Source organism: Benincasa hispida, chromosome 5 (assembly GCF_027475165.1).
Source record: "Benincasa hispida cultivar pf3 chromosome 5, pf3_genome.v1.1, whole genome shotgun sequence".
Lineage (NCBI taxonomy): Eukaryota > Viridiplantae > Streptophyta > Magnoliopsida > Cucurbitales > Cucurbitaceae > Benincasa > Benincasa hispida.
In genome coordinates this window covers 63862195-63877195 of record NC_143482.1, presented here as the reverse complement: position 1 = coordinate 63877195, position 15001 = coordinate 63862195, and the positions used below count along the sequence as shown (strand labels likewise).

The 15001-nt window shown below is 33.5% G+C and overlaps 2 protein-coding genes across 2 annotated transcripts; one reads left to right on the top strand and one right to left on the bottom strand.

The window, feature by feature from the left end:
- Window positions 1–1078: 1078 nt before the first annotated feature.
- Window positions 1079–1981, bottom strand: LOC120078617 (NDR1/HIN1-like protein 6). Its single transcript, XM_039032905.2, has one exon. It carries the CDS (start codon window positions 1872–1874, stop codon window positions 1164–1166), a length of 711 nt encoding a protein of 236 aa, XP_038888833.1. The 5' UTR covers window positions 1875–1981; the 3' UTR covers window positions 1079–1163.
- Window positions 1982–5263: 3282 nt separating this feature from the next.
- On the top strand, window positions 5264–6089 carry EPF1 (epidermal patterning factor 1). Its single transcript, XM_039032640.2, has 2 exons — window positions 5264–5426; window positions 5529–6089. Exons 1-2 carry the CDS (start codon window positions 5333–5335, stop codon window positions 5792–5794), a joined length of 360 nt encoding a protein of 119 aa, XP_038888568.1. The 5' UTR covers window positions 5264–5332; the 3' UTR covers window positions 5795–6089.
- Window positions 6090–15001: the final 8912 nt, after the last annotated feature.

Genomic DNA, 15001 nt, shown 5'->3' with positions numbered 1-15001 from the left:
ACGTGGGATGAACTTAACCGAAATTCATGGCTTATTAAACGCTGGAAAAAAGCTATCTTTTCGAACCCCTCAATCTCAGCAAGATATTTGAATTAGAAATGTATGAAAATTAGCAGAAAAATGAATAAAGTTACAAACTTTGATCATATTTTAAACATAATTAGGGTTCTAAACTTGAAGTTCTATGTTTCACCTGGTTTGGAAGAGATTGAGAAAGTAATTATGTTTATTTTTAAAGCCAATTAATCCTACAATCTTTGTAATTTTTCATTTGTTCGTCGTCATGTTTTATTAACACAACTATAATTTTGAAATTATGTTGAATCAAACATTTAAGAAATGGGGGGTTTTTGTTCTGTTTTTAACCCTTTTCTCTATACACTTGAACTAACAAAAAAAAAATCCTTGTAAACCTGAATTTTTTTCCCCTTCACTTCATTGGTAAATTAAAGAAAAATAGTCACAGCTATATTTTTTTTTTAAAAAAATCATTCTTCTAAATATTTTGATTTTCTTCTGAGTTAGACGACAAAATTGAGTACGACTCAACTAATCATAAAAAAGTTCATCTTTAGTCTGAAAAGATAATCATAGTTTGTCAAATAAAAATTTTAATTTTATTTTAAATTTTTTTTTGTGTGTGTTTAGAATGGATTATACAAAGATAGATGTCAATGTGTCCATGTACCTATACATCGTTCTTCCTAAAATCAATTATGGTAGGAAATTTGGTAAAAAAGTCTTAAACTTCAATCCTTTCTCTATTGAAATAACAAGTTTCCCAACGATTCCAAACAAATAATTTGATGAATCCATCATTTGAATCGATCAAAACTTCAAATTAAAAGAATTATAAACAAATCCAAACTTATATTATAAACATCGAGTCTGGATTCAATTAATCAATCCCACATATTCTCAAGAAAAACATGAATATTCCACTTCTGAACAAAGAAAAAGAAAAAGAAAAAAAATCTTAATCACCTATTTTCACACAAATCTATCACAAGCAAGTAAAGAAACACAATATAATTACATAAAAAGGGTTAAAAAGGAAAAAAAAAGGTTAATAAGAACATTGAAAGAGTAAAAATGAAACTCCCATTAAAAGGCGAAAAAAAAAAAAATGAAGAGCAACAAAATTATGCCCAAAGCTTTAGAATTCACAAGGAAGCACCGTACGTATAATTACTCGACAAAATCCCAACTTTCTTATTTGGTGACAAATTATCAACCACCAATGAACAATTAACAAACACATAAACTTTCTTCAACGACAAGCTCCCAACCACCACCGTCACCGGCACTTTCACTTCCACAAGCAGAGGAATTTTCCCACTATGTCTGTTCTGCATCAGCGCTTCTTGAAGCCCACTTCCAAATTCACTATTCCCACTCAGCATAATGCTTATGTCCGTCACATTCTTCGCCGGCTGCCGGAAATCCGGAATCTTTCCGGCGCAGAGCTCCGATTCAGAGTACATTACAGAAACAGAGCTGTCTCTGCCATAGATGAAATCGATGTTTTCATTTGGGTTATCGGCTTTAACGATGACGATGAATTCAGTGTAGAGACTGAAATCGGATTTGACATTGAAAGCATGGACACGGAAATTAGTGACCTTGTAAGAAGGGATTTGGGGGTTAAAATAGTAGAAAAAGAAATAGCCGAGGCCGAACAGAGCAAAGATGATGAAGAAGAGGAAACAGTAACAGCAACAAATACATTTTAAACAACAACCAATGCCGCCACCGCCACCATGGGCTTTGGAATGGTAACGGGGGACGTTGCGGCGATAGGGCGGAGGGCGGAGGCTGGCTTGGTGGTGGTTGTCGGAAAGCATAACATATTTGGGTTTTGGAGGAGCTTCCATGAGAATGGTTAAAAAAGAAAAGGGATATATTGGAAATTGAAGTTGAAAGGCGTTGACTGTTTGATGGGCATAGCTTTGTTAAACAAAAATGAGAGGAAAATGGAAAAAGAGAGGCTGTTGTTTGTTTGTTGTGTTTTTTTCTTTGTTTGTTCTTTTTGACTTTACCTCAAATTTGGACCAAAGGTCAAATTAAGAGAAGATTGAAGGGTTTTGGGGTTTTTTTTAGGTTACCATTGCTCTGTTTTAGCGGATTTGTTATGTGTTTGTGGAGATGAATGAACGAATGGATTGAGGATTTTGATGCTTTGGTTATTATTATTTTTATTGCTTTTTTGTTCAATGTCTATTTTTAAACTTATAGAAGTTTTTGCTAACCAAAACCTCTCATTCATCAATGGAACAGAACAAATAAAACAGAGTTTGGTTAACCCTTTGAGTTTGAGAATTATTTGAAGACTAAATTACATATAAAAAATACTCTTAACATTTGTAGTTTGTTTTAAAAGTACGGTTTGTTTTATAAGTATTTGTATGCTTTCAAAAGTGATATTAATATCATTGATCTTTTATAAACATTTCAAAACTGCTTTTGAAGTACAAATCTTAAAGAATTATAGGTGGAAATTGAGTCTAAAAACAGTGTGGTGATGGTCTAAAACTAACGATCAAAATTTTTATTCTGTGTTTAGTGTTGCAGCATTACAAGTCTCAAAAAAGTTTATAAGTCTTTTTTTGGTATAATTGGACACTTGGTTGAGCTGTACAAAGATGGGTGCAACCTACATCCGAATATTTTTCTACAAAGAAAATCTTTAAATTTTATCATTTGTTTTAAAAAAAAAAACATTCGTAATTTTTTCAAAAGTTACCACATTAGCCTAATTTATAATGTTTTAAACTTGCTTTTGGAGTAAATCTATATAAAATTTCATATGAAAATTAAGACCTAGAAATTTATGTTCTAGACTAGTGTTGCATCATTACAAGTACTTCCAATTTTTATTAGAAATTTTAAAGGAGATTTTTACTTGAAGTAGAATTATAAGATGTTTATGAAAGATTAAAGATAATGTTGAAGGATAAAGTTGTAGGATATATTTTTATAATGTAAACTAATTTTGAAGGTTTGCATATATTTCAAAACCAAATGTAAAATATTAGATATTTAAATTTCCTAGAACTACATTACTACATTACTTTTAGTTTCTGTTATCTATTGTGTGTATTAAAGAGTGATGGATGTGGTGTGAGACAGATAGAGAAATTCGACCACGACATTAATGAAACCTTAAAGAAAGAAATGTGGCTGCCTCATAGGTACCACGTTAATCAAACCTTGAACATATGATCAAATTCAATGTGATTCCCTGCCTTACAGCTTCCACCCCTTATGAAACATTGCAATAAAAATATTCAATATAGTTGTTCGCATGTGTAGAAGTAATTTTGGAATGATCAAAATCACTTTACTTATATTTTTATTGGTTGAAATTTGAATCAAAATCGTAAAATCAAACCATATAAAATCATATTTTATGAATTTCTTTTAATTCAACAAATTGGCTGAGTATATTCAAATTTCTAACGTCTTTTTTTATTCTCTTTTAAACGTCCTGGTCAAAAAAACATATTTTGATTGATTCAAAATCTAATCTATATTGGTATGAGAATACCAGTTTATATTCGAACATGAAATTGATTTTTAACTAAAAAAAATATGTATGATAAAAATGATTTTAATCATTTTAGAATCAATCGGGTAAATCCAAAAAACAAAACATAGGTGTGGCATAAAAAGATTTATTCCCTGTATATGAATAAAGTTCTGAGAATACATATTCTGTATGTTCTCTGCCACAATAACTCCTATTATATGTAGGTTCCTGGTTTTAATACTTGATGGGGTACCATTGCCACAGCACTACAAAATAGAAAGTTTATGAAGAAAAAGAAAGAAAGAGATGGTCCATGGCGTTGGGTATTTATGAAAGAGACAAAGATCCATAACAATTTCAACAAGCTTTCAGAAATTTATTAATGCCATTCACATCACACTAAGGATACAAATTTATTGCCCTCTTTTCTAAACCTTTCAAATTTTCAAGTCCCGCTTTTGCAATGTACAAAGTTTTTACTATTCTCGTAATACTATAAGACACTATTTGAGAGATTGGAATGTAATCATGACTATGATAATAAAAGGAGTGTTGAAATGTGTGAAAAATCGAGGACATAACATAAATGAAATCATGAAACGTCAAAATAGTAGGAAAGAGGGTTAGACTAAAAACTGTCGGAATGAAATGATTTTATTATTACAAATCGAGCCCAAAACGCTCAATCTAAAAATGAGTTTTGGATTACATTACAATCCAAATTTATTTCATTACGGATTCCCAAATAGCCTTCAATACTCTCTTTGTTCCACATTATAAATTAATTTTGTAAATATGAGTGGACTTCATATGGACTCCACTCTATTTAAAAGTATGTTAACGTGTCATACGATAAATAGAGAGACGAGCACATAGTATAGGACATTTTTCGTATAAATGTATGCTTGGTTGTGATTTCATATTACCGAAATTATATTTGTTATTATCAAAATCACTTTTCTTTCAAAAATTGTTGTTGGGCAAAATTTGAGATTGATCCTAGAAAAATCTAAATTTTTTCAACCATTAATTAAAATGTGCTTTCATTGCATGATTGACCTAGACTTACCCCCAAAATTAGCCGAATACTTTTTGTGTTAAATTTTTCCGATATTGATTATGTTTTAAAATTAAAATACACATATAAATTTTTAGTAATTTAGTAGTTTTCAAATCACATCTAAAACCAAACATAGTAATTTGAAAATCAATTTTATAATCAACTGTATCTAAATCCATTTCTATTGAGGATATTTTCATTTGTACTTATTTTTGTTTAGTTCATCTAGGTGTCTAATCACAAATAATCACGTGACAAATATATATATATATATATTTTTTTTCTTAAAAATCCTTTGCAATCGAATGAGATGGATGGAGATGGGGTTACATGCAAATATTACTTTATAAAATTACTCTAAACATGAACTAAAATAATTTATAGTAAGGATTGAACTATGTGATAGACCAATTTCTCATAGCTTTTTTTCTCTCTTCTTTTGTTTGCATTGATGGCTCTTCACGTTTAAGGAGGCACTTTCTATTCTGATGTTTTGTTTCTGCTTGTTTTATGGTGATAGTTTTTGTAAGCTCGGATTCCCTGTGACCTCATCACTAAACTAAAAAAAGACCTGTCTTTTGCCTGTGACTTGCTTCAATTCTCACTCTCTTTCTCTATTTCAAAATCTTTCCCCTTTATATATATCCTCTTCATTTCCTTCTTTCTTTACTCAATCTTCTTCATTTTCTTTAACACACCCTCTTAAAAACTAACCTCTTTTCTTCACCTTCTAATCTAAAACCATGAACCCTTCCACTTGGTTTTCTATTCTCTTCATTGCTTTCTTCTTATTCCCAACACCCATTTCCTCTAGACACATTTCACAACGAAACTCACGTAAATCACTCTACTGTTTTCTCGTTAAGTAGTTAAAATTACTTTTGTTAGGTTCATAATCATTCTAAAATATGTCTTTCATGGTGATTTCCATGTGTGTAGATCATGGCCACCACCGCAAGATGGCGACAACCACGGTGAAAGAGAAATTGTACTCGCCGGAAAAGAAGGCAGTGATAGGGAGAAAAGGGGCGGACACAGTTGAAGTAGCGGGGTCGAGCTTGCCGGATTGTTCACATGCGTGTGGCTCGTGCTCGCCGTGTAGATTAGTGATGATAAGCTTTGTGTGTGCTTCACTTCAAGAGGCTGAAACATGTCCAATGGCTTATAGATGCATGTGCAATAACAAGTCCTATCCTATTCCTTGATATAAAGTCTTAACTTCAACTCTTAGGAAGATCGATCAATTTTACACTGTTGGATGTCGAAGGGAGAAAAAAAAAAAAAAACTAAAAATTATAATTTCATCGTATTTCCAATGATTTAGAGGGTACTAACTACAATGAGAGAGTCACATTGTATGTACAAATATATCACTCTTGTTTTAGTTTGTTATTCTTATAGTTTTTTTCTTTCTTGACTTCTTTTTTGTGGGAGTTAGAGTTGTAACCACAGATCGAGCTTTTTAGCAACATTTTGACATAACTTAGATACATTTATCAACGTGTGAATCGTAATATTATCCTAACTATTCTAATATCATTCACAAAATTTAATTACTATTATATTGTTGTATTTGTCTTGAATTGGATGATTAGGAGGCTTGAAGAATTTGATTCACCCAAACTCATTTATATTGTACTAGTTATGCTAAGTACAATTTTGTGTTATTTTTAAAAGTCCTTTACAATCACTATAGAGAGAATTTAGATCTTATTTGGTTTCAATTAAGCTTATTTCATCTCTATTTTTTTTTTTTTTATAATGATTTGTATTTTTTCTTACATACAACGATTGAATTCTTAGCCAATTTCAAAAAATAAAAACAACTTTTTAAAAGCTACTTTTTTATTTCTCAAAATTTGGCTTGGTTTTTTAAACCATTGTTGAAAAGTAGATAATAAAAGAAGAAATTTGAAAGTAAAAGTAGTGTTTATAGGCTTAATTTTTAAAAACAAAAATAAATAACAAAATGATTAATTACCAAACGAGATCTTAATTTTTTATTTTTGAAAATAGCCATATAAGTACAACTTCTATATATTGGTTTCTATGTGTTGTCCTACATTTTAGGAGTGTTTTTATAACCAAAGCCAAATTTTAAAAACTAAAGAAATTAGTTTTTACACTCATCTTTGTTCTTTTTTAAATTTAGGTAAGAATTCATATGTTTAGATAAAAAAAAAAAAAAAAAAAATGAAAACCACAAAGAATCGTGTGAAACAAAGACAAAGTTAAAAAAAAAGTTATCGAATGGACTTTATTTATTTTTTTAGGACAAAAATATTAACATATTAATGATATTATTTACTGGAAAAATTTATATTTGGTCATGGACTTTATTCTCTTGGGACACATTTCATCTTTTTTTTGGGTCAGTATAGCTACGTACGGTTTTGGTACAAAATTAGAATATTCTTAGAGGCCTTATTCTCTACAAATTTGATTTAAAAGATAACAATTACTATATATACAAATAAAATTTATTGATTCAACATTCACACCATAAAATATCACAGTGGTTCCTGAATTCAGATAAAAGATCCAATTTTTACCCTCACTCTTCACATTTTCACTAATTCACACACTAATTTTAATAATAAAAAATTATTAAAAAATCTAGAAATTTCTATTTAGTCTTTAATTTCTATAAAATCAAGTTTGAAAAAAAAATATATAGTTTAATTATTGTACAATTTAAGCATTGAATAAGCTTTTCATTGACATACAGATAGTTGTCGAGGCTTTCAGTTGATCAAATGATATTTATATTCACGATCTAGCACTTCAACTATTAAGTAGTCTTAGTGGCAAGACCGTGTCAAACACAGGGAACCTTTGAATTTCTCAAATAAATGGTTTGCAGCCCAAGTGTAACCGGAGGGAGGGGGTTGGAAGTTGATTGATTTGCAAAAGAATAAATTACACCAATTAAAGATTTAATAGAATATATGAAAATGCCTAGCTTGGGTTGCAAATGAGTTCTCCCTATTCAAAGTACTCGATTATTGAATTCTCATCACCAAAATTAATTAATTGCTTACACATAACCAATTCAATTAGAAAAACTAACTAAATTGTCCTAAACGACTAACTAGGCCACTGGAATTGATGAAAAGCATACGAATTCCAATTGTCTTAATTGTGTTTAAATATAGGACACGTTAGGCGGAATGTTTAATTTTCAAGCGTCTAATTAACCATTCATTTCATTTAATTCTAAGTTGGTTATGTTGGGATTTATGCCCCAAAACCTCGTAGTTAATTAGTATTTGATATAATAATGCATTATTTTATATATGCAACAGTTAGTTGTTCATTAAATGAAAAATCCAAGGTTATTTCATGAGACTCGAATAGTATGTAGTGGACATACAGTTGGACCATGTGTCAAGTATAACCTAAAGGGTCTATAGTATATGAACTAAGGTTGGGTGCCTTTTCCTGGTAATACTATGGATACGACCCACTTTGTAATTGTTACAAATATTGTAAGTGTTACAAACGATTCGATCCAAATTGATTATGTAAAGACATGCGAGTGGGAGTATCCTATACAAATGAGTTTGTGTAAGATTGAACCGAGATATTTAATCTTTCCTTGTAATACTGTTGATGGAAGAGATTAATATTTTATAGGATAATCATGTAACCCAATCGCAATCTTGAATGAGTTACGGACTCCTATCTATGAGGGTTGTCCTTTGATTTGTATTGGTGAGAGTGGCCCGAGTCGCTAACTCAATAAGCATACCATTTTGGGGACATGTTTGAGTAGGGAGCGGGGAACATAGCTACATAAGATAGAATTCAACTCCTTCCCGCCTATATGGTAAGTAGAGGAGTAGTTCCCTTAAGTGTTGATTCCAGATCTTGAACAAAGGTATACTCGCCTTCTCACTAGCCCGAGAGGGACTTAGTTTATGGTAGGACCACAAATAGATTTTTTATTAGAGGGATTAATGGTACTTAAAGAGTAAGAGGTAATTACAGGGGTAAAACAGTAATTTGACCTAGCTATAATTACGAACTTCTCATGAAAGATCAACTTATTGTAAGGGTTAAATCCATGGACTCAAAAATATTCTACAGTACGAAGAGTGCACCTATGGGTCTTTAGTGGAATAACCCACAATTAATGAATGTTCATTAATATAATTAAAGAGTTTAATTAGTTAATGTCGAATCATTGCAGCTTCTAATCTGTAGGTCCATTAGGTCCCCTTGCTAGCTCACAATGGACAAACAAGGACTAAGAGTTTTGAAAGAATTTGAATTGTTCAAATTAAATAAGGAAATGATGTTAATTTGTATATGATACGATTATTTTAATGTATATAAATGCATTATAATATAAAGTTGTGAATGAGATTCAAAATTAAACATTATTATTTGGATATGATTCAAATAATTAATATGTATAGGATTCATATTAAAACTATAAGTTAGTGAATATGAATGAGATTCATATTAAAATCATAGTGTTAGATTTTGTGTGGTTGACAATATTTGTTTAAGCATCTCAGATGTTACGAGATGTGTCTCTGCATTGTTGGTTTCAGAAAGAGGAATGTCTACGACAATGCTAATTCTACAAGATACTTTCCTTATTGGTGGTTTCCTTTGCTATTTTGCCATTATTTTTTTTCCATGTTTGGCTCTCGATTTCTATGGAAGTTAGGGTTGTCTAGTGTGTTTCTGCTGCTCTTATTTAAAGGGTTCTCTGTCTTTTCAAAAAGGGTTAGCCGTATTATTCTTTTGGTGAAAAGCTCGATCTGTGTATTCGACCAACAGTATAGTGCATTGACGAATCTGTGTCTTTTGTGTTCTAGAGACGTTCTTGTTAGGTTAATGCTCTAAATCTAGTGGGTCCTGTAGTTTTTAATTGTATTGTTCAAACAGTTTATTTATTTAATAAAATATGAGGTGTTTTATTTGACATTTAGTAGCATTAATCCACAAAATCAATAAACAAACATTCAAGGTTATCTTATGTAGCTTAAACATGTATGTAGAGACATACAAGTGGATCGTGTTTAAATAATAACCTGAATGGTCTGTACTAGATGAATAAAGCTGGGTACCTTATTCTAGTGATACTACGAATACGACCCGCTTTGTAGATTTTACAATTGTTTTAAAGTTCTACAAATGATTTGATCCTGATCATTCATGTAGAGACATGTGAGCGGGGGTATTCTATATAAAAGAGTTTAAGACTGAACAACGAAATGAATAGTTTCATTATATAACATCGTTAATAGTAGAGACTTACATTTCACTAGGATGACCATAGGTGACAAGACCTGAATCCTGAGTGAGTTGTGAACTCCTGCCTGTGAAGGCGGTCCTTTGATTTGCATGGGTGAGAGTGGCCAATTTTCCAACTCAAGAAGCCTACCATTTTGGGGATTTATCTGATTGAGCAGCTGGGAACACAGCTATATAAGATGAAATTCACTTTTTCCTTAATGTCAGAGTAAGTTATAAATTGCTCCCTAAAGGCTGCTTCTGGGGCTTGAACAATATGACATCATACCCTCTCTTGGCCCGAAAGGGGTTTGGTCATAGTTGAACTATGACTTATTGTTCTTTAGAGGGATTAGTGGTTGATGCGTTATTTTATGCGGTGATATAATGAAAGGAAATTGTGGTAATGAAAAATGTGTTGTGCAACAAGTTTTCTCAGCAGGACTCAAGTATAAATCCTACTGAGTTTCCTGGTAAGTCAATGGTTGAACTCATGGACTAAGGAACACAATATGCGGTAATAATTTTTAAGATCACTTTGCGGTAACAATTAAATTAATGGTTTGGTTGGTTTGTTGTTTGAAGTATAAAAAGTATGTAGCGGATTTGAGAAAATATTGATTATGCAACAGATACACTGAGTATGCAGAGGAAGGGGTTGAGAAGGTCTTTAGCTATCGTTTCCCGAGAATGCGTTCAAACTATGCGATCATGCTACACTCATATGACAACAATCATTTTCCAATGCAAGGCGGTAGCTACTAATTCTAGGACGCATGCGATGAATGAGATAATGTCTATAGAGCTTATTCCTAAGTCTCTACTTCTTACCTATGTGATGATGCAAGATGCACACAAGGGCAAGGTGACCGCATACAATCATAACCTATCTCTAGGATGCATGCGATGCGTTAATAGCAAACAACACTTATTCCTAAGCTCTTATCTCTTGATTATTCGTTTCTAATCTGACTTTCTCGAGCCTAGATTCTAACCTAACTTTTCTAAGCCTAGATTCTATCCTTAGACTACCCTCCCAAGTATCTCTAATGGACGAATGATGCATTCATAATACAAGATAATCGTATAGAATGAAGATCCCCAATTATGCTAAGTGCCCCTCAACCCATTTGACAGATTTAGCTACTCATGCGTAATATACAGAGAGTGAACAGATATAAAGATGTAAATTCCATTTCTATAAATCAGTTCAGAGTACAAAATGAATGGAATATAAAGATAAAGAGTCTGGTAGCAATTCCTTGCTTCCCAAGGCTTTTACACTGTTAACTCTATTCTGCTCAAAAGATGTTCCTACTTCCGCAGGAGTTGGCCCTCTCTCTGATCTCGACATTTCTGGCACTCTTTCAAGTTAACCGGAATGATCTCTCAGTACAATCTCATTTTCCTCGCTTCCGCCTTCTAAGTAACAAAAAATTATGAACAAGGTTACTTCTATCTGAGGGGAAAATTCTCTAACTGTCGAACTTCTTTACTAAAGGTTGCCTTCGGTATTTATAGAGCTTCAGGGAGAAAGGATTCTTCTCTCTTATGATTGCACTAATGGGATGACATTAATTCTCTATCTGATGCACCAAATATTTGTCACCGAAAAATTGAGTGTACTTGCTACAGTAGTTCGTTAACGGCTTGTCAACTTAATTTGGAATCGACTGTCATCAGCTTTCTATCCCACCGTGATTTATTACAATTCTTACCCAGATACACCTACCAAAGATGCGCCGATTCTATGCGGTAACCTTTTTGAGCAGATAATTGCGAGTGCAAATGGTCACATAGCCTTGCATTAACGCAATCTCTTGATGCGCTCGGTCATTGATTTCTTTGGATCGCATTTTCCGCTTTGCACCAACTCATATTCTCACAAAAACACATAAGTTAACTGTTTTAATGCGATTGATGCATGTGACCGCAATATTATGAAGTTAATGCTTTTGGACGCAATCTTGTATATTTTTATCAACGCAAACCTATATTTTTTTTTATAACTTAGTACCGAATAACGTGCATTTCTGCCCGTTATCACACCTCCAAATTTAAACAATGCTTGTCCTCATGCATAAGCTAAAGATTTCCTTTAGAAAGTCGACCGCAATCTCTTTTCCTAGATTTCTCAAGGATGCCTTATTCAAATCCTATACACCAAAATTTCCTTAATTCCTATCCAAGTCTCTTCTTAAAATATTTCTAAAATTTAGGGACCGCAAGCTTAACCTTCAAAAAGACTTTACTATATTCAGGGCATCACATGATTTATTTCAAAAAAAGGTTTTTTGCTTGGGTGTTAAATGATTTTTTTTTTTTTTATCTTTGCGTATTTTAGACATGATTTTTTTTCTTCTGACCTTGTGCTAATCCAAGTGCCTCGCCTTCGTTTTGGCTTGCCCTCACGTGTGTCATGTAGACATCCAACTATGAGCAAGACGCTCTTACTTTGAGTAAACTCATGCCCATTTGACAGTGGAGTTGCGGTCATTTATTTATGCGTTGATCACGATTCCTACCTTCGTTTTGGCTTGCCCCCACGTGTGTCATGCGGACCCAACTACGAGTAGGATCCGATCACAACATTAAGATTTTTCTTTTAAAGATAAGCAAGGCTAAAAATAGCAAGGTCGAAAATGAATACCGCACCCCCAAATTTAAAATGCGACAATGTCCTCATTGCCAAAAGATTGAAAGAAGTCATGCGATGTTCTTAGGAAGTTTCATAAAGGGTCAGTTTGAAAGAAAGCTAGCAGACCACTAATTTCTAGAAATATTTTATGAGGTGACTATCCTAAAATTAAGTTGAATCTAGTATATACAAAAAAATAGAAGCATGCGTTTCATCATTGAAATCATAAATGGCAAAGAGAAATCATGCGGTGACTTACTAAATTAATCAATGTTAAATGATTGTGGTAACTAAAGAGGATGCATTGATAAAATTTTTAAAATTAAAATGCCATATGATAGTGCAAAATTTGGAATAAAGTCAAAGAAAGATACAAACAAATATTTGTTGACGCATCCTGCTTTGCGGCTATCTACTTTCTTTGGATTGCAGTGACGAAATTAAGTAGTTGCGTCTTCGTGTAGCGCCTCCACAATCGTTTACCTTGATCATTTGCAAAGAAAACATTGAGAGGGTCAAATAATCATAAAAAAAACAGAGTTAGCAAAATCGTTTACCATGATTATTCAACACAATCGCATTATTTTATATATATATATATATATATATATATATATATATTTGATATAGATTTAAAGTGAAGACAGATAAACAACATTTGAAATAACATCATAGTAGGCAGAGTTCATGAATCATAAGTAAGAAAAGGATATTCCAAAAGACTTGTGCCCCAGATGATTTTCTATCGCATGCCAGCGTAAGGGCCACTTGATTTCCCTTCATTCAGGATTTCTTAAGTCTACAGAGGTCTTTTCTCGACGAAAATCACCCCCGTAATATGCCTTGACTCTTTGCACGGTAACCTTGAATGTACGGGTCCCTTCCTCATTAATCAGCTCGACCGCATCATGCAAGAATATTTCTTTTATTATAAAGGGTCCGGACCAACGCGACTTTAATTTTTTGGGAAAGAGCCGTAACCGTGGATTGAAAAGTAAAACCTTTTGTCTGACGTAGAGATTTTTGCCGCATAGCCGGTTGTCATGCCAACGTTTTGCTCGTTCTTTTTAAATTTTGACATTTTCATAAGCTTGCATTCTCCACTCATCAAGCTCGACCAATTGGAGTTTTCTTGCTTCCCCTGCTGCTTTTAAGTCAAAGTTAAGCTTCTTCACCGCCCATAGCACTTTATGCTCTAGTTCCAGTGGTAAATGACATCTTTACCAAAAACCAATGCATACAGAGACATGCCTATCGGTGTTTTGTACGCAGTCCTGTATGCCCATAGCGCATCGTCCAGCTTTGTTGCCTACTGTTTTTGCAAAAGCTTTACCACCTTCTCCAATATCAGCTTAATTTCCCGGTTGGACACTTCAGCTTGACCATTCGTCTGTGGATGGTATGCAGTGGCCACTTTGTGGAGGATATTATATTTGAGCAGCAGATTTTTGACGAGGTAATTGACAAAGTGCGAGCCTTCATCACTTATTATGGCACGTGGAGTGCCAAAACGAGTGAAAATATTTTTCTTCAGGAATTTGGAAACTACCACCGCATCGCTTGCGGCGCATGCTACTGCTTCTAAGGCTAACAAAATATACTTGTGACCATTTGAAGGTGGGAATGGTCCCATGAAATCAATGCCCCAGACATCGAACAACTTCAGTTCTAAAATGATGTTCATGGGCATCGCATGTTTCCATGAAATGTTACCCATGCATTGGCACCGGTCACACTTCATCACGTAGTCTCGTGCATCCTTAAATAGTGTTGGCCAATAGTACCCATTTTGTAATACTTTTGCTGCGGTACGCTGGCCTCCAAAGTGTCTGCCATATGATGAATCATGACATTGCGATAATATGCGTTGATGACCATCATCAGTACACATAGTCGCAGAATCTGGTCCGACCCCCTCTTATACAGATTTGGCTCATCCCAAAAATATAATCTGCATTCATGCCTGAGCTGCCTCTTTTGGTAGTCGGTATAATCTTCAGGAAATTGCTCGCAACCAGATAATTTACCACGTCTGCGTACCATGGAAATTCATCAATATGAAATAGCTGCTCGTCTGGGAACATTGTGCTCACTTCTGACTGATTGCGGTCAATCTCTGGATTCTCTAATCTGGATAAATGATCCGTAACTTGATTCTCCATCCCCTTGCGATCAATTATTTCCATATCGAATTCCTGGAGGAGGAGAACCCGTCTAATCAATCTCGACTTCACGTCTTTCTTTGTCATTAAATATTTTATCGTTGAGTGGTCAGTATGGATGAGTACTTTTGTTCCCAGCAAATATCCCCTGAATTTCTCCAACGAAAATATTATCGTAAGTAACTCTTTTTCTGTGGTAATGTAGTTAGTTTAAGAAGGATTCAAAGTCTTACTCGCATATGCGATGGGATACAGTATTGTTTTTCTCTTCTACGCCAGCACTGCTCCCATCGCATACTCGCTCGCATTGCACAGTAATTCAAAGGGAAGTGTCCAATCTTGTGCGATTAACACGGGTGCAGTCA

Excerpts from the sequence above, each read along its gene's own strand:
- EPF1 (XM_039032640.2), top strand. The coding sequence starts at position 5,333 with ATGAACCCTTCCACTTGGTTTTCTATTCTCTTCATTGCTTTCTTCTTA. Across the intron at positions 5,427-5,528 it reads CATTTCACAACGAAACTCAC|ATCATGGCCACCACCGCAAG; the intron begins GTAAATCACTCT and ends CCATGTGTGTAG.
- LOC120078617 (XM_039032905.2), bottom strand. The coding sequence starts at position 1,874 with ATGGAAGCTCCTCCAAAACCCAAATATGTTATGCTTTCCGACAACCAC.